General features: G+C 42.5%; 2 protein-coding genes across 3 annotated transcripts; both read left to right on the plus strand.

Moving 5' to 3' along the window:
* Positions 1–2,306: 2,306 nt before the first annotated feature.
* LOC115355643 (extensin-like) lies at positions 2,307–5,541 on the plus strand. Its single transcript, XM_030046500.1, has 3 exons — positions 2,307–2,452; positions 3,645–4,368; positions 5,377–5,541. The coding sequence occupies exons 1-3, from the start codon at positions 2,307–2,309 to the stop codon at positions 5,539–5,541; spliced, it is 1,035 nt and encodes a 344-aa protein (XP_029902360.1).
* On the plus strand, positions 5,124–24,328 carry LOC115355193 (CCR4-NOT transcription complex subunit 2-like). 2 transcript variants are annotated; one of them, XM_030045900.1, is made up of 15 exons: positions 5,124–5,185; positions 10,319–10,453; positions 11,075–11,147; positions 11,332–11,479; positions 12,309–12,533; positions 12,982–13,061; positions 14,421–14,546; positions 14,802–14,932; positions 16,182–16,305; positions 16,520–16,676; positions 16,769–16,830; positions 19,537–19,586; positions 19,902–20,002; positions 21,696–21,840; positions 23,604–24,328. In XM_030045900.1, exons 2-15 carry the CDS (start codon positions 10,334–10,336, stop codon positions 23,688–23,690), a joined length of 1,629 nt encoding a protein of 542 aa, XP_029901760.1. In that variant the 5' UTR covers positions 5,124–5,185; positions 10,319–10,333; the 3' UTR covers positions 23,691–24,328. The 2 variants fall into 2 exon arrangements, with proteins under 2 accessions (XP_029901760.1, XP_029901761.1); XM_030045901.1 differs by lacking the exon at positions 5,124–5,185 and adding an exon at positions 5,310–5,548.

Genomic DNA, 24,328 nt, shown 5'->3' on the forward strand with positions numbered 1-24,328 from the left:
ACACCATAAATGTGGAGGCCAGGTCTGTTTGATGCTCCTGGGCAGACTGAGCACTGGGAACCTCTGAGCTCTGCTGCTGGACTCTGTGGAGGACACACACACACACACACACACACACACACAGACACACACACACGCACGCACGCACGCACGCACACACATACACACACACACACACACACACACACACACACATACACACACGCACACATCATTAAGGGTGTTGTGCTGTGTCATGATAACTGCTGGCAGAAACTCAAGATGAAAATGTTGCTCTGATTATTGGATGTGATGTTTTGAAAGAGGAAACTCAACAGAGGATGAAGAGTCAAACTCATTTTATATCTCATGACTGTGAAAATGATATCACCTTGGACCAGTAGAGTGATGTCCATCTTTGAACGCTATAATTTGATCCATAGAGTGGTCACTACTGATGGACACACAGCTGGGTTCAGGGGGGGTCTGGTCTCTCCTGCTGGATCAGGATCAGATGAGATCAGACTTTATTGTCTCTCTTGACAGAAATTTGTCTTTTGAGAGAACACAGTTAACATAGCAGCATACAGCCTCTCCATACACACACAATGTATCCCTGTATATGTACAATCAAACCACAGTTAATATACAGTGGCCAGTTTGGTTATGATCCGGATCAAACCTTCAGTTTGTGTTGTTCCAGACTTTTAGGTAGGACTGGGAGACATTTGATCCAAAAAAGATGGATTATTCTGATCCCAGGGGAAGGGTGGATTCAGTGTGGATTTCAGGGGCAAAATATAATAAAACTAAATTAAACTGGTCCAATAACACAACAGCCAGTTCCCAAGCCTCTACGTGTTTTTTTTTTGTTTGTTTGTTTGTTTGTTTGTTTGTTTCTCCAGTTTTCGACAATCATTTTCTGGACACTGTGTTTTTTCCAGCCCCGAGCCTCGCCGCCTCCAGCTCCTGCCTCCTGTTACTCTCCATCTGCTGAAACCATTTGTTTGCAACCACAACCGTAATTTGGACAATAAAGCCTTTTTTTGAACTTCCATTCTCTGTTTCCTGCTACTTGGGTCCACTTAGTCCTCCAGGCCTTAACAAAACCACATGTACAAATTATAAACAAACAAAATGACTGTTTAAAAGAAAATTACAAAAATAATTGTTTTTTTATTGTTTTATTTTCTGTCTTTTTCAATACTCCAGGCTCCCACACTAATACTGCACATTCCCCTGTTACCCATTCACTGCAGCAGATATTGCACGGCCTACACCAAGACAGAAACATGAGGAACACACTGAAGGTCTCTGTGTCCTTATCTAAGGACTGTGAAGATGATACTAACAACTCCATCTGTTCTTCATCACCTTTTTCTTTTTTAAATTACCTTTCAGCAGAGTGGTGGTCATCTTTGAAGTAAATAGGTTTATCCATAGACTGGTCACTCCTCATGGACACACAGCTGGGTTCAGGTCCAGGTTCAGGGGAGTCTGGTCTCTCCTGCTGGATCCTGATAGAAACATCATGAACACACTGAAGGGATCTGCTTTACTTTCTTAGTAACACACTAAGAAAATAATAACTTATTTTGGGAAACATTAAAAAATATAAATACAATTTGATCTAAACACACACAGAGCTTTTCCTGTGAATAATGCTGCTGTGCTGATTTGCCTGCTGAGCTCTGAGATGGAGAACAGTCATGGACAGTCAGAGATCCTCATCTCACCTCTTAGCTTTGGTCTGGCTGTCATGTTCCCCAGACAGAGAGCTTTCAGAGGCAGGGAGCCCCTCCTCTCTCTCCTCACACACATCCATAGCCGAGCCGACACCTTGACACAAACACAGCGGCTCATTCATGACAGCAAGCTTTCCATGAGTCAGATGGAAGTCAACAGATATGAAACTATGGATTTGGGAAATGTCTGTGCAAGATCGGTTGACGCAATAATAAAATAGTAGTAGTTTTATTTTTATTGTAATCACCCTTATTAAAATTATTATAATTATCATTATTACTTTACCTTTAAAATGTTAATTTCGAAGGGAGAAGAGCGGCAGGAAAGTCATTTCCTCATTTAGTGTCAAAGTCCGTAAACATGAGAGCGACATCAAACATTATATCATAAAATACAGAAATAAACAAGCGCCCTGTTTCGGAATAAGCTGAACGCTTTCAGGTGTGAACGGTGTCGAGACTTTAAGCGGTTCAAAAGTGTCAGAGAGCAGCTTTTAGGCGGAAGAATTCAATAAACGGCCCAAATCAAGTGAGAAGCCCAGAAGAGTGGGAGTGTGTTTGCTCGGCTGAAGCAACACACTAATGAGCAGCGAGCAGATGAAGCGGCTCGTCAGTGAGCCTTCAGTCCAACAGGATGACGGACTTGTCCTGACCTGCAGTGACTTGCTGAGTCCAGCTGCGTCACAGCAGCAAAACGCCAGTCTGACTGCACTCGTGTTCACACTCAGGTTCACACAGCTCCGACTCAACACTCCACTTCCTGTTCACACACACCAGTTCGGCCTAAAGACACAATTTACGACATTTTTTAGCGTCTAAACTTTTAGCAGAGACGGACGCCGGCGTAGTCAAAACAGTGCAAGTATTTGGTTTCACTTTCAGTTCCTCTATGGGAGGCACTGTCTGTCGGTGACGGAGCTTTAGCGCCACCTGCTGCACAGAAATGGAACTTCTCTCAGTCTCTTTTTTTTTTTTTTTTTTTATTACAGGTTTGATCTCGATGTTTATCCTCTGGATCTTCATCATAGAATAGAATAGACCTTTATTGTCATTGTCACAAGTACAACGAAATTTAAAGTGCATCATTCATAGAGTCTATAAAAATATAAAAATATAATGTAAGTTCTGGATAAGTTAAATAATTTAATAAATAAATATGCCTAAAACCAGCATGAGCATACATACACATACACATACGCAGTCATACTCTCTGTCATTGCACAGACCCATTGCACATTCAGAGCTTTTTTTTCTTTTTTCTTTTTTTTTTTTTTGCAGCATTGAGGGTGTTTATTGCAGTTGGATAAAAACTATGTTTAATAATAATAATAATAATACATTTTATTTATAAGCGCCTTTCTTGACACTCAAGGACACTTTACAGAGATAAAAACAAGTACAATAAAACAACAGATAAAAGCTACACACGGTAAAAAAGAGAAAAAACATGGAAAAATGAAACAAAGCAGTTACAGAGAGTAGGCTATCTTGAACAGGTGAGTTTTGCTCAAAATTTAATAATGAATTCAGAGGTAGTGTGTTGAGCATTTTTATTCTAAAAGAAATTAAATATCCAAAGTTCAATAACTCAGTAGCAGCAGTGAACTTTCCCTTTAAATGGTAGCAGTCAACAAAATATTTCTTAGAAATCTTAACTCAAAATATAATATAAACATTTTTTATATTATATTTTGAGTTAAGATTTCAACCATCCGGCAGAGATTTAAAATGAAAATATCCATTTAAGAGCTGTGTACCCGAATCCTCCTCCATTTTCTGTCCCCGCAGTTCTTGTCTTTTCCATTTAATGTGCACCAAAACAAATGCTCTGATTGGTTGAGACACACGTTTAAACCAATCATATTCCAGTATTGGCCGCCTTCCCTTCCCCACACCTTTCCCACACCTGCCCCACACCAGCCCTACACCTGCCCTACACCGGCCCCACACCTGCCCTACACCTTCCCCACACCGGCCCCACATCAGCCCCACACCGGCCCCACACCTGCCCTACACCTGCCCTACACCGGCCCCACACCTGCCCTACACCGGCCCCACACCTGCCCTACACCAGCCCCACACCTGCCCTACACCGGCCCTACACCTGCCCCACACCAGCCCCACACCGGCCCTACACCTGCCCCACACCAGCCCCACACCGGCCCTACACCTGCCCCACACCAGCCCCACACCAGCCCTACACCGGCCCTACACCTGCCCCACACCAGCCCCACACCTGCCCTACACATTCCCTAACCCTTCCCCACACCTGCCCCACACCGGCCCCACACCGGCTCCACACCTGCCCCACACCTGCCCCACACCTGCCTCACACCGGCCCCACACCTGCCCCACACCGGCTCCACACCTGACCCACACCTGCCTCACATCGGTCCCACACCGGCTCCACACCTGCCCCACACCGGCCCCACACCTGCCCCACACCTGCCTCACATCGGCTCCACACCTGCCCCACACCAGCTCCACACCGGCCCCACACCGGCCCCACACCTGCCTCACACCTGCCTCACATCGGCCCCACACCTTCCCCACACCTGCCCCACATTGGCCCCACAAGTGCCCTACACCTGCCCTACACCTGCCCCACACCTGCCCAACATGTGCCCTATACCATAGGGCACGTGTGGGGCATTCAAGTAAATCCATAGATTATATTCAGCAAAATATTTCTTACAAAAGTTAAAGAGTTACAGAGATGTGAATTCCATTCTCTGTGAATTATTATTATTATTATTATTATTATTATTATTATTATTATTGGTCATTGTAGTAGTAGTGGTAGTGGTAGTTGTAGTTGTAGTAGTAATTTGTTATATAAATGTTGTTTTTTTGATATTGTAAATTTACATATGGGGCTGTGGAAAGATTTATTTTATAGTCGACATTTTCTCAGGATTTCACTGCTTTCTGCTGAGACATGAAATTTGGTTGCTATGTTTATAGTGCAAAGACTTCAATGCATTTTTCCTTATTAATTCAATTTTCCTTCTTGTTGAATTCCACGTTCACGAATACAAATTTGAAAACAACAACAATATTGTATTTATTAGGGATTGCAACATGTGTCACCGATTTCTTCCTCACACAACAAAAAACCCATCAAATTAATGTATGTATGCAATAATTTCAAAAACTTAAAATGAGTTTACTGTCATACACGCGTCTTTTTATTATTATTATTATTATTATTATTATTATTATTATTATTAATAATAATAATAATAATCCTTTTTGTCATATATGTTTTGTTTGTGCTGTATTTCTCTCTTTTGTACTATTTTATGTTTTAATGCTTCGTCTGTTTGTAAACAATGTTATTTTGTTGTTCATGACTTGAAATAAAGATTTACAAAAAAAAAAAAAAAAAAAAAAAAAACTCGCTGATTGGCGAACACAAGTCGGCCATCTTGGACTGTTAGCGGAGAAGAAAGATTGATGCGGTGAGTTGTAGCTTTATTTCCCTTTCTTTGCTCTCTGATTTTGTTTTTCTTCCTTTAAACCACATGAGGAAAACAAAGCTGCACCCGGGTAGAGGTTTCAAGGCGGCCCCGCTCGGACAGAGGCAGAGACACGGGTTTATTTCGACGCGACAGCGCCGTTTGATGGCGTTTGTTGTTGTTTCGTGAAACAGAGCGACGGAGGCGCAGTAGGCCCAAACCCGGACAAAAACACAGCCGCCCCCGTCTCCTCTCCCCCGGCACCGACACACCGCTCACCCCCGTCTGTCCCCCGCGGAGCCACTCGCCTCCGCAGCGGCTCCTCACCCTCACACACCCCGCTTCCCCCCTTCGTTTAGCCCGCAGGTACGCGTTAGCTAACATGCTAACTCCCGTGTGTTTTCACAGAATGGCAAAGGGCTAGCGAGCTAGTTAGCGTTAGCAACCGCTACATGTAGTTCATTTAAATGTAGCGGCGCTGGCTAACTGGCTAAGGCTAGCTGACAGCGGGTCTTTGTATGTCGCGTCGTGTGGCCCCGCTAAACACGAAGCGAGGAGCCGCCGTGTTCACACCGTCTGCCGGCCAGTTGGTAAATTTAACGTTAAACGGAGCCAGAGAGTGGAGTTACCGAGCTCCGCGGCGCTAGCTTGACGTTAGCTTGACGTTAGCTTGACGTTAGCATGACGCTAGCGTCGCCGAGCCGTTGTTTACAGCGCGCGGCTGCAGGCTGCTGGGCTGACTGATCAATAGATTGACAGGTGAAGAGACAGACGCGCGTTATTGATCCCACATTGGGAAACCCCCGTGTCACGCGGCAGCAGGTTGTCCTGACATTGCACAGGAACAAGTGTAAACACACCTCTCAGACTCAGGTGAGAGAAATCTGTGTCTTTAGAAAAATGTTAAACCGAGGTAACATAAAAAACAAAGTGGGTCAATACAAAAAAATATAAAAAAAAGAAAAGAAAAAAAACCCTATTCATACAGTATAAGAATGATAAGAATATAATAAACTAAAATATCTGGAGATCGCTCACCTTCCAACCCTTGCATAGTGTGTGTATAATGAAATTTATCAGTAGCATATCAATAGATAGATAGATAGATAGATACTTTATTCATCCCGAAGGAAATTCATAGTTTCCAGCAGTATCCACAGAGTAGAATAGAGTAGATTATGTATATATAAATAGATGTATATTCCTAATGTGTACTTTTAATTTCCAAGTGTGGGTGCCTGATGCCCTGAGGTGGCAGAGGTTGTCACAAGAAAAAAAATTAGATAATATATTATTCAGTTTGTATACATAACATAGAGTAATTAATCATTTAACAGATAATAATAAATGTGTGTATGTAAAATATATATACCCTTAAAATAATATCATGATATTATTGATGATTTAAAAAATATTAACCGTGCTTCCCTCAAAATGACACTGTACATCAGCCTATATCTGGCCTGCTGTTTCTTATGTCATCATTTTATTTCTAGTTAATTCTCTACTTTATTTTAGCAGTTTCACTCCATTTCACCCAGCTCACTTTGTCTTTTCCTCGGTGACACTTCCTTTGTTCAGTGCTCTGACACTTGTAGAGTACTGAATCAATACTTTGTACAGAGCACAGAGGCAGCAGGTGAGGGTCAGCTCAGCCAGGTTAGGGCGGTAAACAGGACAGTGTGTTGGTCAGGATGCAGGAATGAAGGTGAGGAGACGTTTATTCTCTGGACTGTTCTTCGTTCCAGCTGTTGCTTATTGGTGTAGTTTAACACTCAGTATCAACGTCGGTCTGGAATAACAGATAAATCACTGTTATTCTCTGGCATCCCAACCACAAGAGGGCATAAAGCGATGTGAGGCAAGAATGAAATGTCCATTATACACTACTCACAAAAAGTTAGGGATATTCGGCTTTCGGGTGAAATTTCAGGATGAACCTAAAATGCATTCTAACCTTTCCAGGTGAACTTAATGTGACCTTCTGTAAACTTTTGAATGCACATGTCCAACTGTTCAATGTTTCAGTACTTTTTGCACAAGTTGCTGTTCTCTAACAAGGAGTTTAACGGCAAAATTCACATCAGGTGTTTGATGCTCCAGCTCATCGAGGTCGTATCATTAGGGAATGGCTGCTGGAGACTGGGGTACCTCAGATGGAGTGGCCTGCACTTTCTCAGACCTGAATCCCATAGAAAACCTCTGGGATCAGCTGAGTCGCCGTGTAGAGGCTCGGAGCTCTGTACCCCAGAACCTCAATGTCCTGAGGGCCGCCCTTCAAGAAGAGTGGGATGCCATGCCTCAGCAGACAATAAGTCGACTTGTGAACAGCATGAGACGTTGTTGTCAAGCTGTAATTGATGCTCAAGGGCACATGACAAGTTATTGACACTGACATTTTTTGTTGTGGTATATCCACCACTGTTGTTGGCTTTTGTTTCAAGAAATGGTTTGAGATGAGGAAATCACCAGTGTATGCTTCTAGTTAAATGCCCTACTTTCATGATATAATATCACTGTAGCGTGAACTTTTTACATTTTCCATAAATTTCACCCAAAAGCCAAATATCCCTAACTTTTTGTGAGTAGTGTATATTGCGTAAAGCACCAAATCAATATTCAGACAAACACAGATATCTCAATAAACATTATAAGTGATCTATTATTACAGACAATTATGAATATTGCTCTTCTGAGAAATAAACCTTACAGATGTATTCCTGACCAGGTTACATCGACGATAGCGCCCCCCTCTGGTTAAACCGACATTTGTTCCCCAAACATTATTTTAATTATTCCCACCAGCATCACCGGTGCTGCTTCAGCTTAAACACAGGCAGCTCACAACGGCCAACTTAATGTTTTCTCCAGTCAGTTCCAGCACGAGCATCGAGGCGATACCGGGCAGATTGGTCATCACGCCGGGCACGTACAAACACACGATTAAATTAGAAGCTGTGAGTGTTACACAGCACGAGCAGTAGGTGCTTACTGTCCGTCCCTGACTCAGCACTCAACCTGGAACACACAGGAAGATGCAAGGATACCAGAGGATATTAATCGCAGAGATGCACCGATTGATCGGCCTGCGCATGGAATCGGACGATTTTTTTTTTGTGCGATCGGCCACGACTGCTGATCGGCCGCTCAGCCTCAGTTTAGCTGGTAACATTTATGCTGCGTTCACATGGAATCCACCAAACGACGGTGCGGGAGTCTGATGGAGCAGCAGGACGGCGAAACAAAACACGCATGTAGATCTGTCGCTGTGGTGATGTCTTGTTACTCACAAAGGTCATGACCTTTGTCCATAGATTTGACTGTCCTGCTCTCGTCCACTTGAAGGGCGTCCAGGTTGCCATCTGTCGGATTTCACCTGAACGCAGCATCGCACTACAGGGTTCAGTTATCGTTCGCACAACATGTCGGCGGTGTGGATTTGACAGTGGAGAAGATAAACTTGTGTAAAGTGAGCCGTGGAGGATCGAGTCAGAACAACAAACCTAATCAGACGCCAGCAAATTACATTGACGAAAGAAAAAGTAGTTAGTTAGAGAATTGCATAGATGTTTTTTTTCCCGTAGCAAAGTGCACTTTTATTTCAAGATTTGGATTTCCTGTTAAGCCAAAGTCATTAATTTTATATGAGAGTTCGTGCCTTGTTTTATGATTCTGTTATTCCATTACCTGTTGGCTTCTCTTAAGTTGGAAAAGGTACAGATACTGCACTTTATTTTCATTTGAAGCAGAAAACGCTTGCTCCGTAACCAAGTGCGAGTTCTGCTTTTAGACGTGAATTTTTAAAAATTAGTTTCTAACTAAGACTTGGTGCCTTGTAATGTTGTTGTGTTGCTCTGAGAGCTGGTGGAACTGATAAGAACTGGGAATTTCTCATTAAAGGCGAGTTGAGCACTGGCGGCTGCATGGTGGGGTCAACACCGCTACACCGTTATCGTTATCGTGATAAGACGCTTTTATTCTGTCAGATTTATACTGGCATTATCGTGAATAATATGATATGGCTCAGCCCTGTATATGGTTTTTTGGATATTGTTTTTTTTTTTTAACTAATGATGTGAAGGTATTGCAGACTAGCAGGCACTAAATTGGCTGTCCACCGATACACTTAATTTTCACACATTTTGCACAGTTGCTTAAATTCTCAAGAGAATAATCACATTATATCAGGAGAAATAAGAAATATATATATAAAAAAATGTGCATTAGAAAAAAACCCAACAAGTGTGTTCATTATTAATAAAACATGTGCTTAAGTCCAGCTTGTGCATCATCCTAATTGTAAAGAAGTGTACGTTATGCATAAGTATGTGCATGAATTAACCGTACAAACAATTTTGCAATAAATATCGAAATCAGAAATATAAAAAATATAGCCTGTGCATCAGACATTTGAAAAAAGGGTGCTTATTATTTATAAAAATTTGTCCATTAGTCCCACACATGCACTAATAGTAGTTGTAAAAAAAAGTGCAATATTTATAAATATGTGCATTAATTAATCCTACAACATATTACAGCGCATATAATAAATATGTGCATTAGAAATTTGTAAACAAGAAAAGGGTCTGCATTATGTATCAATATGTGCAATAATAAATCCTACAACAATACATGCGGAAATAAGAAATTGAGACTGTAAAAGAAGAAAAAAGAAAAAGTATAGTTGTAGTATCCTCAGGGGTGTTACGCTGTTAAATTGATGTCTGACAGGTATAAATTATTGCACTAGAGGAGATTTAAAAAAAAATAAAAATCACAATATAGAGTAATATCGAATCGCAGTACTTTTTTTTAAAATAATGCTTAATTTTCACTGTTTTCACACTTAAAATATTGTCGAGGCGTCGTGTCGAAGCAGAGGTTGCAGCAAAGCATTTGATTTTAATTTTTCTTTGTTTTACTTTTAACGCAGCCTCACACAGTGATTAGTCCGCTCTGCATCCAGTTAGTATTATCATGCTGTTTTTAGACCTTTACACCTTTCAAAATGTAAAATATGCGAGGACCCATGGCCGTACCGCACATCATATCGCTGCTGAGATAAACATGGAGATTTGACTCTCTGTTGCTGTGCTGCAGCTGGAGTTTGAGGAGTGTGTGTGGTTGTTGTTGCAGGTGACACGCGGCAGCATGTTTGGTGCTAACAGGAAGAAGTTTGTGGAGGGAGGGGTGGAGGGCGACTACGCCGATGACTCCAGTCTCTACTACAGCCAGCAGTCCATGTTCCCTCCCCACCGCGCCGACAAAGACGTAAGCTTAAATCATCCCCAAGGTCATAAAAAAATATTCTGAGTGCGAGGTGCCTGTGTCCGTCATCTGTCACGGTGCAGGACGAGTTTATTTCAGTGTCACTGTTTTTTTTTTTGTTTGTTTGTTTTGTTTTAATTGGTCATCCAGTCACAATCAAGGCAAAACCCACATTTATGTTGATCCCTACATTTTTACACGAGAGGATTTGTTATCGTTTGTCAGTCAAAGCTTTTAAAATATCTGAGATAACAACTCCCAAACTCAAGACCTCGACGTGTCAAATAAAGCCAAAGGCAGATTTTTTATTCTCTCAGTTTTAGTTTCCTCGACAGCGTGTTATGGCCAGTATAGGAGGGAAAAATGAGCGAGCCAGTCAAGCTTGGGTAATATTCAGAGAAAAAAAAAAACCTCAGATATTCTGTGTGATTGAAGAGGTAAATTTATGAGAAAAAGCTCACAAAATTACAAGAACAAAACTTGGAACACTCTGAGATTATATATATATATTTATTTGTGTGTGTGTGTGTGTGTGTGTGTGTGTGTGTCTGTGTATTGAGGATATTATAAGGTGTGTGTTTGGTATGAAAATGATTTTTTTTGTGTGTTTATTCTGTCTTCCAGATGCTGGCATCGTCTTCGCCCTCCTCGACAGGTCAGCTGTCTCAGCTCGGAGCCAGCCTGTACGGCCCGCAGAGTAAGACCAGCACACACACACACACACACACACACACACACACACACACACAGCTGAATGAAAATAGTGCTGGGACACAGGCTGTGGAGTTGCAGCATCATAGTTGTCATATAGAAGCGTTCCTCCTGAAATGAGGAATTATGATGATCACCCTCCCCCCGCCCCCCACCCCTCCTCCCTCCAGGTGCTCTGGGGTTTCCCATGCGGGGGATGAACAGCAGCGCCGCGTCCCAGTTGGGTCGAACCGGTCTGAACCAGTCTGCCAGCCAGCTGACCAGCCACGTCAACACGCCCAACGCTGGCACCATGCACACGCCGCCCTCTCCCAGCAGGTAGCACACACACACACACGCACACACAATGGCTATAAATAAAGAAGGTAATTCACATCCCATCCACATGAGGAGGTACAGTGTTGTTAAAGCGGCCACAAAGGAGCAAAGTTATTTACACTGAAGGCCTTTAAAATGTGCAAATATGTCTAACATTTTGTTTTAGATGTAAGACGCATCGGTTACAAATCCTGGTAATATTCTGAGGACAAAAAACTCAAAAACTCTGAGATTATAAAGTAACAGAATTACGAGAAACAAACAGTGAAACCAGTTTGTTCTCCTCCTGTTGGATCCAGTCAGAAGGAAATCCTGCTGGTCTGAGTCCAGAACCCCAACCTCCTCCTCAGCATCTGGACTCTGAAGAGACGTTGCTGTGACTTGGGCCGATTCAGAAGAAAACAATCTGCTGATTCTGGGCTCAGATCAGCAGGATCTCCTTGTTCCTGTAGAATCTGCTGAGGGGATCAGCTGCAGGCCTGAGACACGGCCAGCAGGGGGCAGCACAGGTGGAGCCTTCAGAGGCAGAGGAGGAGGAGAAAGAGACGTAGAAGAAAACCAATCACAGCATCCAGGAGGAGACCACGAAAGTCACGGATTCAGGAAAAAAGGAAATCTAATTAACGAGAAGCGAGTGGACAGCCAGAGTGAATCTGGGGTTGGCTTCCTAGGACAGCGATGGAATAGTTTACATTTTGGGCCGTCCTAGGAAAGGAACAGTGGTTTAGCCCAGGCAGGGAGGAGGGACGCCTTTAAATGTTGAATGTCTTCTTATTAACCCGAGTTAAATCTCACACACACACTCTCTCTCTCTGGCTCTCTCCCTCAGAGGCATCCTGCCCATGAGCAGCAGGAGCATGCTCAACCACAGTCAGCAGGTCGGCGGGGCGGGGGGGCAGGGCGGCGGCGGCGGGGGCGGGGGAGAGCGAGGAGGCGGGGGAGGAGGAGGAGGAGGGGGGAGGAGCGGCGGCATGGGGAGTCCCAGCCGCTCGTCGCCCAGCATCATCTGCATGCCCAAACAACAGCAGGCACGGCAGCCCTTCACCATCAACAGGTGACACACACACACACACACACACACACACACACACACACACACACACTTCTACAGTCGTGGAAACCTGGAAATGTTTTGGAAAATGATGGAATATAACGTCTAAAGTTTTGGAAAAGGCATTGAGGAACTTAGTAATAATGGTAATCATCTCAACATGAGAGTGAGCAGTTTTTTTTTTTATTTCTTCAGTATCAGCTATATCATATCTAGCCAATCAGAATCGAGAGATGTGGCGGTTGCCGGGAAACCCGTTTTTCAAATTTGTCTCGCGCTCCCCAGTCCCCCCCACTAAATGCTGCTCTAGTCGTCAGCCATAGAAATTTAGTGTGTAGTTACAGGCCTAAGCTGCTAACACACATTATTACACACCAAACACACCTAGTGCATTACATTGTTGTGTGTGTGTGTGTGTGTGTGTGTGTGTGTGTGTGTGTGTGTGTTTCAGTATGTCAGGGTTTGGGATGAACAGGAATCCAGCGTTCACCATGAACAACTCTCTATCCAGTAACATCTTCAACGGCACAGGTAGGACACACACACACACACACACACACACACCGTGCATCGTCTTGCTTTCCAAATGGGGCCGCACATGAGACGATTGTTTTATGACTGAATTGATTTTAATGCACACAGTGTTTCCCCCAGGACTCTGGCTTTGGTGAGGGGGTACACAAACATTTTGGAGCGTGGGGATAATATTGAGAAGTTGCTGAATATTTTCCGGATTTGTACTCATTGACTCATCTTATATTAATCTATATTAATAGAAAATGTAACAAACCCGCGGTTGTAGTGCTTGGAACGTCCGTTTGACTCGGACCGGGACCGGAGGAAAGCAGACGCCTCGATATTTCTGCCTGTTTTTCAGGCAGCTGGAGCCGACGTCACATGAATTATTAATTTCACTTACAGACCCACTTAGACCCTACACTGAAATTATATAAATTAGATTAATAACCAACCTGGACGTATTTAGTTTATTTGATTAAAAACGTAGTCTAGACATATTCTGTAGAAACTTGACGTTCAATTATTTCTGTTGTGATTTTATTTTATTTTTTAATTTGAAAATTAATTAAATGAAATTAATTTAGCGTGACTTTCAGGCGAGGCGGGAGGCTCCGTTGGCGACATGTCATGCTAGGTTTTTGGTGTAGCTCTAAATTTTGTTGAGGGGAAAACCTGTGACCTCTGACCTCCAGCTGTGTGAATGAAAATGGGTTCTCTCCCCTTTGCAGACACGCCCACCTTCTGCTAATCCCATGCAGTTTGGGCCCCAAAGCCTGCAGTCCACATGTGTTCTTGTGGCCGGTTGTAAAATGGTGTGTGTGTGCAGACTGGGGCCTAAACAGTCTTGGAGCTGCATCAGTTGCTTTGACTGGAAAGCTGAGACTCTTGTGGATTCAATGAGCCACATTTGATTCCTGTGTGATGATGTTGGCCCCCATAGCAGCCATTTCACTGCAGGCAGAGACTTTTGTCACACTGGACGTCGCTGGAGAAAATGACCTCTAGTGACCTCTAGGAGAATCACAGCCTCATCAGACTTTACACACACAAACTAGAGGAGGATTCAAAAAACAAAATCACAATAAATCATAATATCACATCTCAGAACCTGTAGAATCGCAGTGCACATTGAATCTGCACCCAAGGCGAACGCCGGCTGCTGTTTTTTGCTTATTTACAAATTGTTATTATATATTACCTTTATATATAAGGTTTTATTATATAGTACCTTTTTAAAATGTATTTTCCTCATATTTACGTGTAGGTTTTATTATATAGTACCTTTTTAAAATGTATTTTCCTCATATTTACGTGTGTGTGTGTGTGTGCGTGTGTGTGTGTGTGTGTGTGTGTGTGCGTGTGTGTGTGCAGACGGCAGTGAGAATGTAACGGGGTTGGACCTGTCAGATTTCCCAGCGTTAGCAGACAGGAGTCGGAGGGACGGCGGTTCGAATCCCACCCCGCTACTCAACCCCCTGGCTGGACGGGCTCCCTACGGTGAGTGTGTGTGTGTGTGTGTGTGTGTGTGTGTGTGTGTGTGTGTGTGTGTGTGTGGTAGAACACCTTACATTTAATAAACTTTCTACTCAGAAGTCCTTTAATGACGTCAGAGGATTTCCATGTTACTGTTGCTGACCAATCAGGCTGTTGGATTTCAGAGTCATGTGACACTATTGACCAGCCAATCAGCAGCTAGCGCCTCATTAATCAGGAGTTAATGAATCAGTGTTTTTTTCTTGCCGTGCGTTGCAGTTGGCATGGTAACGAAGCCGTCCAGTGAGCAGTCGCAGGACTTCTCCATCCATAACGAAGATTTCCCAGCTCTGCCTGGACCCAACTACCAAACGAAAGACCCCACCAGCAACAGCGAGGACGGCAAAACGGTGACGCTCCTCTCCTCTCCTGTCGTCCTCTTCATCTTTTTTCCTGTCCTTTCCTTTGCTTTCCTGTTGTTATCCTCTTCATCTTTTCCTTTCCTTTCCTTTCCTTTCCTTTCCGTTCCTTTCCTGTTCTTGTCTTCTTTCCTTTCCTTTCCTTTCCTTTCCTTTGATTTCCTTTCCTGTTCTTGTCTTCTTTCCGTTCCTATCCTATCCTGTCCTGTCATCTTCTTCATCTTCTTTCCTTTCCTTTCCTTTCCTTTCCTTTCCTTTCCGGTTCTTGTCTTCTTTCCTTTCCTTTCCTTTCCTTCCCTTTCCTTTCCTTTCATTTCCTTTCCTGTTCTTGTCTTCTTTCCTTTCCTATCCTGTCCTGTTATCTTCTTCATCTTCTTCCCTTTCCCTTCCTTTCCTTTCCTTCCCTTTCCTTTCCCTTCCTTTCCTTCCTTTCCTTCCCTTTCCTTTCCTTTCCTCTGCTTTTCTTTCCTCTCCTTTCCCTCCTTTCCTTTCCTTTCCTCTCCTTTCCTTTCTTTCCTTTCCTTTCCTTTCCTTTCCTTTCCTTTCCTTTCCTTTCCTCTGCTTTTCTTTCCTTTTCTTTCACTTTTCCTTGTCCTTCCTGTCCTGTCATCTTCCTCTTTTCTTTATTTTATCCTCTTTCCTTTCCGTTCCTATATTTTTGTCCTCTTCTTTCTTTTCATCTTCTTCTTTTCTTTCCTTTCCTTTGTTTACCTTTCCTTTCATCTTCTTTTTGCCATCCACTTTCCTTTATCTTTGTTGTCTTTCTTTTCATTCCTTCCTTTCATTTTCCTTCCTTTCCTTTTGTTTTCTTTACCTTTCCTTTCCTTTCCCTCCTTTCCCTTCCTTTCCTTTCCTTTCCCTCCTTTCCTTTCCTTTCCTCTCCTTTCCTTTCCCTGCTTTCCTTTCCTTTCCTCTCATCTCTTTTCCTTTCCTTTCCTCTCATCTCGTTTCCTTTCCCTCCTTTCCTTTCCTTTCCTTTCCTTTCCTTTACCTCCTTTCTTTCCTTCCCTTTCCTTTCCTTTCCTCTTCTTTCCCTTGTTTCCTTTCCTGTCCCTCCTTTCCTTTCCTTTCCTTTCCTTTCCTTTCGTCTCCTTTCCCTTCTTTTCCTTTCCTCTTTTCCTTTCCTTTCCTTTCCTCTCCTCTCCTCTCCTCTCCTCTCCTCTCCTCTCCTTTCCTCTCCTCTCCCCTCCCCTGACTCTCGTGCCTAACAGCTGTCACTCATCCTGTCTCGTCCAATCAGAATCTGAACTCATCAGGGAAGCCCTCCTCCAACTCAGATGGCCCAAAATTCCCCGGCGACAAGAGCTCTGTGGCACCTAGCAACAACAACCAGCAGAAGAAAGGAATTCAGGTGCTGCCTGACGGTGAGACACACACACACACACACACACACACACACACACACACACACACACAGTAGGATCTCATCTGCAAATAAACATAGTTTTTGCTTGTCGATGCACAAAGAAAAAATTGTGCAAATTAAAACAGATTTCACTGGATGCCAACTCAGCGCAGTCAAACTGTGTGTGTGTGTGTGTGTGTGTGTGTGTGTGTGTGTGTGTGTGTGTGTCCCAGGCCGTGTGACCAACATCCCCGTCGGCATGGTAACGGACCAGTTTGGCATGATCGGCCTGCTGACGTTCATCCGGGCAGCGGAGACGGATCCCGGCATGGTTCACCTGGCGCTGGGCTCCGACCTCACCACGCTCGGCCTCAACCTCAACTCCCCAGAGTACGACCAGCACACACACACACACACACACACACACACACGTATATTAAGGATAATAAATAAGTGATCATTTCTCTCTCTCTGTGTGTCAGGAATCTGTATCCTAAGTTTGCGTCTCCCTGGGCGTCGGCTCCATGTCGGCCGCAGGACATCGGTGAGTTTCCTCTCCAACTTCATTTCTGTTTTCTTAATACAATAAAGAAATAAAGGTGGATTTTTTTTTTTTAAGTACGAGAACACAGTAAGGTATGAAAACCATGGAGGAACATGTTTCCATTCTCTGTTCAGAATCAGCAGCAAAGTTTCCAGAGAAAACGTGTGCTCTATCCTCGATCCCTTTTCTGTTGCCTGGATATCGATGGGATTTGATAAGATTTTAGCGATTCCGGTTCCACGATCGAATCTGCTTATCGATTCGATTCTTTACACAACTACATTTGAGTGTTCAAATTATTGAAATATTTATTAAATAACTACAAAACAAATATTCTTTTTTTTCTCAGTCTGGGTACAGGAGGATCAGATTCTGTAGCATTTGACTGGAGAAGTTCTGATACTGCCTGGTTCTGGGTTATTTTGCTGAATAGCTTAAAAAGTATTGAGTACTGATACCCAGCCCTACAGCGTATACAGTATTTATGAATAAATACATTTTTAATAACTTTAAACAAACCTGAAGCGTAAGTAAAAGAAAATCTCTTCTCCCCTTGACACAAAAACAAAACTGACATTTAAAAAAAAATCTTAAATTCTAATGTAGAAATTAAAACCCAACAAGCAGCGTTGGACGGGCCCTCGCCCCCCAGCGCACATCGGGGACGGCGCGCATGTCGAAGCGCAGACAATTCGTCCGTGTGTTCCAGTTTTAAGGGTATTTTTCAGTGCTTTTGTTGTGAAAGAGTGTTGGGCTTTTATTTTGAAAGGCCGCGGAAGTCCTAGTGTGTGACCGACAGGACTACTGGCAGCTGCAGCATGATCACACCAAAATGCAGGCACATACACTCACTCACTCACTCACTCACTCACACAAACACACACACACACACACACACAGACACATACGCACGTGCACACACACACACGTGCGCACACACACACACACACACACACACACACACGACGCCAACAAAAAACCCACTGGTAGTACATTTGCTGCTGGTGCCCCTCTGGCCACTAGCAGCGCCCCTCCAGCAGATGGCGCCCTTAGCATGTCCTAGTGTGTGACTGACTTGAGTAGTGGCAGCTGTGGCATGATCACACCAAAATGCAGGCAGACAGAGAAATCCTCATTCAATCCAGTGGAGAAATCCAGAAAACCCACCCCTGTTTGAGGTGTCACAGCTCGGTCACCGTTTGAGTTACAGACTTGATTCAAAGTTTAAACGAGGCACGAGACTTGGATCTATAAATCTCCCATTTACATGATTTTGCTATCTTTTACCGTTTTTGAGTTATGGCAGTTTTAGTTTGAGAGTGTTTTCTGCTCCCTCTGAGCTCTTACAATGGGTGTGTATTGCGCATTCCTGAGGCAGCTAGAGTGAGTCACATGTCCAGGCAGAGTGCAGAGCAGAGCACACCAGAGTCAAAAATGTTTGAAAACTCTTCATAGCTCCCACAAACTTGGTCCAATCCACATCAATACTACATATTTTAGTAGGAATTTTTGTCCTCTTTCCATCTGCATAGTTTTCAAAGCCGTCAGACTTTTACTTTAGACTCCAGGGGCTTAATTAGTGCCAAGTGTCAGCCTCTGCACACCAAAGTCCATGGGAAAAAATGAGGTTTTGGCTCTGGCCACTCCGACTTTGAGAGCTTATAAAATCCAAACGAATCGAGTAATGACGGAATCTTTAGCAACTTTTGTTCAGCACTGTGTCCTCTGTCATCTGTTAAATTTTCAAGCCGCTGACATTTACGCCCTGGGAGGAGATAGATTTTTTTCAAAGCGGAATTTTGGACGAGAACGTGAACATTCCAACGCAAATTGCGGACTTCCTGTTGGTTTTAGAGGGGGGGTGTCAGCGCGTGATTTGTAGGGCTTGATGAGACCTACATTTCGGCATTGGTTTGGTGTTTCTATCACATTCCTGTGGGCCGCAGCGGCTGCCTTTGTGTGCCTAGGTGGCGCTACCGAGGCCATTTTTGCACTTAGGGGGTCCGTTTGTCCATTTTATCAAATTTTTCGCCAGACCTGGCCTGCGTGCCGAATTTGGTGAGTTTTGGAGCATGTTTAGGGGGTCAAATTAAGGGTTATTTAGACGTAATAATAATAACGAAGAAGAATAAAAAACACTACAATAACAATAGGGCTTCGCACTGTTCCAGTGCTCGGGCCCTAATAACACTTGAACATGTTACCAGATGATTCTCCTTCCTTATTAAAAGGGTTTATGAGCTGAGCCGCCAAAAATAAAACCCGTCCAGTCCAGCAGCGACAAAAACAACAAACTCAGGAACTCTAATGTAGAAACATGACAGGTGCCGGCGGCTCTGTTGGCGTCTTTCCGCGTGAAGCATGAACGCCTCTGCCTCGACGCCGTGCTGTCTCTATAGCAACGCAGCGTGCATATGTCTTCATAGCCCATGCGCAGCGGACTCGATAGGGGAATCGTTTTGCACTTTTGAACCGGTTGTTGAATCCCGTCCCTGCGCCTGATGTGAGCTCGGCCTGTTGTCGTCTGTAACGGGAAACATCTGCATCTTGGTTTTAGCTTCATTTTTCTCTTTTATGTGATTTTTGCAAATGAAGCTGCTGTGATGCAAAAAGAAAAAAATCCACACTTTATCCGGCATTTCTCATGTCTGATGGTGTGTTGGTGGTGTTTCTGATCAGTGTTTGGTTTGTCTCCTCTCCCTGCAGACTTCCACGTTCCCTCAGAGTATCTAACCAACATCCACATAAGGGACAAGGTAGGCAGCGTGACACACACACACTGCAGCGTGATACACACACACACTGCGGCCTGATACACACACACTGTGGTAGAAACCAAAATGAACACCAACCTTATTTGTTTGCATCTTTTTATTTCCCTTTAAAACCTTTTTGTATCTGAAAAGCACAAATTCATAAAACAACATTTGGTCTGGCTGTGTGTGCAGGCCTGGTGTTTTTATCTCTGTTGTTTTGCTGAAGTCAGATGGTTCATGTCTCACCTGGAAACAAACAAACAAACAAACAAACACACAAACAAGCCGTGTCTCTTCTGGCTGTTTTCTGTCCAGTTAGCAGCGATCAAGTTGTCTCGATACGGTGAAGATCTGCTCTTCTATCTCTACTACATGAACGGAGGAGACCTGCTACAACTGCTGGCTGCAGTAGAACTGTGAGCGCATGCACACACACACACACACACACACACACACACACACACACACACACACACACACACACAGTGCTGTCCTAGCCAAACAAATATTTGGGGTTCCTCTGTGTTTTACAGATTGATGTTGTCTTAAAAGACAAACAACCTGAAAGGTTTTCTTTCTCCCGCTGAACAAAGTTCCCTTTTTTGCTCATTTTCAGGTCATTTTCTTTTCTTCATTTTTTTTTGTTTTTTTTTTTTTACTAATTTGCTCATCACCTTTTTGTCCCATGATTTTGAAAGAAATCCAGTGAAGTAGCTCAGGTCTCAAAAGGCTACATGCCTTTCACAAAGATGTATAGATGTAAACATGAGATCTAATTTTCTTGAAATTTGTTTTCTGGTTTCTTTTGGTGGTGTCATTTTTTTTTTTTTTTTACATTTTTTGCCTTTTTTTTTTTTATTTTTTTTATTACTATTTATTTACTCATGTCCAGTTACTAACTTGTTCCTCACCTTCCTTCCCATGTTCTTGGAGGAAGTCAGGTGTATTTGCTCGGCTCTCAGAAGAGTTAGGGTTAGAAAAAGCAGTCAGTGGCAGAAGTACAACAGCAAGAGCATGAACCCTAACCCTAACCTCTGAAGTGAAGTGTGTGTCAGCTGAGGGGGGGGGGGGGGTTTGCTGCTCACTTCAGTTTGACGTGAATCTCGTGAACGTGGCTCCGCGTGGCTCCGCGTGGTGCCGCGTGCCGCAGGTTACACCACAGTCACATCCTGCACAAACCATGGCAGCTTTGATTCCTTTAATTTAACCAACCAAGTCCAAAAAACAGTTTCAAGTTCAAGACCTTTATTTGTCCCCGAGGGGCAATTGATTCTGCCGCAGTAGTAAAAAAACAGTACAGCAACATCAACAACAACCACAATGACGACAACAGAGTCAGACACACATAACAACAACAACTACAAGGAGACACACAAGGCAGACTGTAGTAAATAAATCAGTAGTAAAATGTTAAAAAAAAAAAAAAATCAGTAATAAGTAAATAAAATAAATTAAAAAAGTGCATACTTGAATAAAATGGGAACTAAAGGTGATGCTACCTGTACTGTACAGAGTTGAGCAGTGAGATGGCGGAGGGTATGAAGGAGAATTTGTATGTTAGTTTTGGCTAAAGGTTGTCTGAGGCGGGAACCAGAGGGCAGGAACCTAAACTCTGAGTGCAGGGGGGGTGAGAGCTGTCGGACATGATGGATCTGGCCTTCTTTGAAACCTGATTATTGTACAGTTCTGAGAGGGTTTTTTGCTGGGAACCAATAATTTTACTGCTGACCTTTGTTATCCTGGATAATGAGTTTTTCTGTTTCAGAGTGAGAGATGCAAACCAACAAATAAATGAAAAGGTTAAAACAGACTCGATAAAAGATTTGTAAAACATAGTCATCAAAGATCTGTCAACCTGAAACTTGGCTAACTTCCTCAAACAAAACAGACGCTGCTGGCTTTTCTTAACGAGCAAGTTAGTGTTATCCTCAAAAGTTTGAATTGAATCGTCAGCTTTCACTAGAAATCTGACAGCAGCATGAAGTGGTACACACACACACACACACACACATGCACTCTAGTGATGTGTGGACTCTTATCAGGAGCTGTGTGTGTGTGTGTGTGTGTCTGTGTGTGTGTGTGTGTGTGTGTGTGTGTGTGTGTGTGCAGGTTCAACAGGGACTGGCGGTACCATAAAGAGGAGCGGGTCTGGATCACCCGGGCTCCGGGCATGGAGCCGACACTGAAGACCAACGCCTACGAGAGAGGGACCTACTACTTCTTCGACTGCCTCAACTGGAGGAAGGTGGCCAAGGTACACACACACACACACACACACACACACACACACACACACACACACACACACACACACACACACACACACACACACACCTGCTAACCTGCTTGTATTTTGTGTACTGTCACACAGTTCTCCCTCAGAACACACAGGAATAAAACATCCAGACTTTATTCATATTAACCATTTGGAACCCAAAACCCCTCAGAAACAACCACAGGAAAAACCAGTTAGTAGATTAAATTAGTGGATTAAAGTAGTAGATTACATTAGTAGATTAAATAACTAGATTAAATTAATGGATTACATTAGTAGAATAAATAAGTAGATTAAATTAGTGGATTAAAGTAGTAGATTACATTAGTAGATTAAATAAGTAGATTAAATTAATGGATTACATTAGTAGATTACATTAGTAGAATAAATAAGTAGATTAAATTAGTGGATTACATTAGTAGATTACATTAGTAGAATAAATAAATAGATTAAATTAGTAGATTAAATAAATAGATTAAATTAATAGATTAATGTAATAGATTAAATTAGTGGATTGAATTAGATTAAAATTAGTAGATTAAATTAGAAGAATAAATTAGGAGATTAAATTAGTAGATTACATTAGTAGATTAAATAAATAGATTAAATTAGTGGATTACATTAGTAGATTACATTAATAGAATAAATAAGTAGATTAAATTAGTAGATTAAATAAATAGATTAAAATAGATTACATCAGTAGATTAAATAAGTAGATTAAATTAATGGATTACATTAGTAGATTACATTAGTAGAATAAATAAGTAGATTAAATTAGTGGATTACATTAGTAGATTACATTAGTAGAATAAATAAGTAGATTAAATTAGTAGATTAAATAAGTAGATTAAATTAATAGATTAATGTAATAGATTAAATTAGTGGATTGAATTAGATTAAAATTAGTAGATTAAATTAGAAGAATAAATTAGGAGATTAAATTAGTGAATTAAATTAGTATATTACATTAGTAGATTAAATAAGTAGATTAAATTAGTGGATTGAATTAGTAGATTACATTAGTAGATTAGAACAGTAGATTAAATTAGTAGATTAAATAAATAGATTAAATTAGTAGATTAAATAAGTAGATTAAATTAGTAGATTAAATAAGTCAAATTAGTGGATTGAATTAGTAGATTAAATAAATAGATTATATTAGTAGATTTAATTAGTAGATTGAATTAGATTAAATTAGTAGATTACATTAGTATATTAAAGTAGTAGATTAAATTAGTAGATTAAATAAATAGATTAAATTAGTAGATTAAATTAGTAGATTGAATTAGATTAAATTAGTAGATTACATTAGAATATTAAAGTAGTAGATTAAATTAGTAGATTGAATTAGTAGATTAAATGAGTAGATTAGTGAAAAGCTCCACATGGGCTGAGCGCTGTGAGCCACGTTGTTGTTGAGGTTTCTGACTCTTGGATGGTGGTGTGCAGCCGCTCTCTGGCTCAGCGTGCAGCTTCACTCAGACGGAGGTGTGGTTTCTCCAGCAGGAATCTAGCAGCGCTAACCACCTCTCTCTTCATCTCTCTTTTTTTCTGTTGCCATGGCAGCGCACGGGTCAGAGAGTAATCTGATTACTGAAGTGACTGGGAACATAGGGGCTGATCCACACACACACACACACACACACACACACACACACACACACACACACACATATACACACACACACACACACACACACACACACACACACAAAGCAGTGAAACTGTCTCCTCTCCTGCAGGAGTTTCATCTGGAGTACGACAAGCTAGAAGAGCGACCTCACGTTCCCTCCACCTTCAACTACAACCCCGCCCAGCAGGCCTTCTGATTGGCTCTCCCTCCTCCCTGCCCACGCGCCATTGGCTCTCCTGGCTCATCAATCAGCACTTCCTCCAACAGCGCCCCGCCCCCTCTGCCTGCAGACGCCGTGCAGTTCACCGACAGAGGCCGCTGCTGCCTTTGGGTCGTCTTAGCTCTGGTTAAGCCCCTCCCACTTACAGTGAATCTGGCCAATAAGGACTCGGGAAGGGAGGGGGAAGCACCGCCCACTGCCCCCCCTCCCCTTCCTAAAAAAAAAAAGAAAGAAAGAAAAAGACACTTTGTCATTTTAACTTTTATTTGTTTTTGTTCTTTACTTTGTATTTCCCCCGCCCTCCCCCATGAGTTTGGTTTCTGGATCAACACACACACACACACACACACACACACACACGAGGAGACAACGTCCAGCTTCACAAGTGATTCAAGCTTTTATTCAGTCTTAAAAAAAGATCTTATTTACATTTTTCCCTTCGTTTTAAAGAGAGCGTCCCGTGTGAAAATGGAATGCGGGGTCCAGTCACCTGTCAGGATGGACACACACACACACACACACACACACACACACACACACGGACTGACAGCCAGGAGAGAAACTGCTTTGTAAAATACATTGTAGCACTATTTCATAATAAATCAGAGAAAAGA

This window comes from Myripristis murdjan, chromosome 23 (genome assembly GCF_902150065.1).
Source record: "Myripristis murdjan chromosome 23, fMyrMur1.1, whole genome shotgun sequence".
In the NCBI taxonomy this organism is placed as follows: domain Eukaryota; kingdom Metazoa; phylum Chordata; class Actinopteri; order Holocentriformes; family Holocentridae; genus Myripristis; species Myripristis murdjan.

What these genes read in the sequence shown, in the direction of transcription:
- LOC115355643 (XM_030046500.1), top strand. Translation starts at nt 2,307, where the DNA reads ATGAGCAGCGAGCAGATGAAGCGGCTCGTCAGTGAGCCTTCAGTCCAA. An exon ending in GCACTCGTGTTCACACTCAG is followed by an intron (nt 2,453 to 3,644) that starts GTTCACACAGCT and finishes GCCCCACACCAG; the next exon opens with CCCTACACCTGCCCTACACC. An exon ending in CCCTATACCATAGGGCACGT is followed by an intron (nt 4,369 to 5,376) that starts GTGGGGCATTCA and finishes TTCGTGAAACAG; the next exon opens with AGCGACGGAGGCGCAGTAGG.
- LOC115355193 (XM_030045900.1), top strand. Translation starts at nt 10,334, where the DNA reads ATGTTTGGTGCTAACAGGAAGAAGTTTGTGGAGGGAGGGGTGGAGGGC. An exon ending in CAGCCTGTACGGCCCGCAGA is followed by an intron (nt 11,148 to 11,331) that starts GTAAGACCAGCA and finishes TCCTCCCTCCAG; the next exon opens with GTGCTCTGGGGTTTCCCATG. An exon ending in CAGCCCTTCACCATCAACAG is followed by an intron (nt 12,534 to 12,981) that starts GTGACACACACA and finishes TGTGTGTTTCAG; the next exon opens with TATGTCAGGGTTTGGGATGA.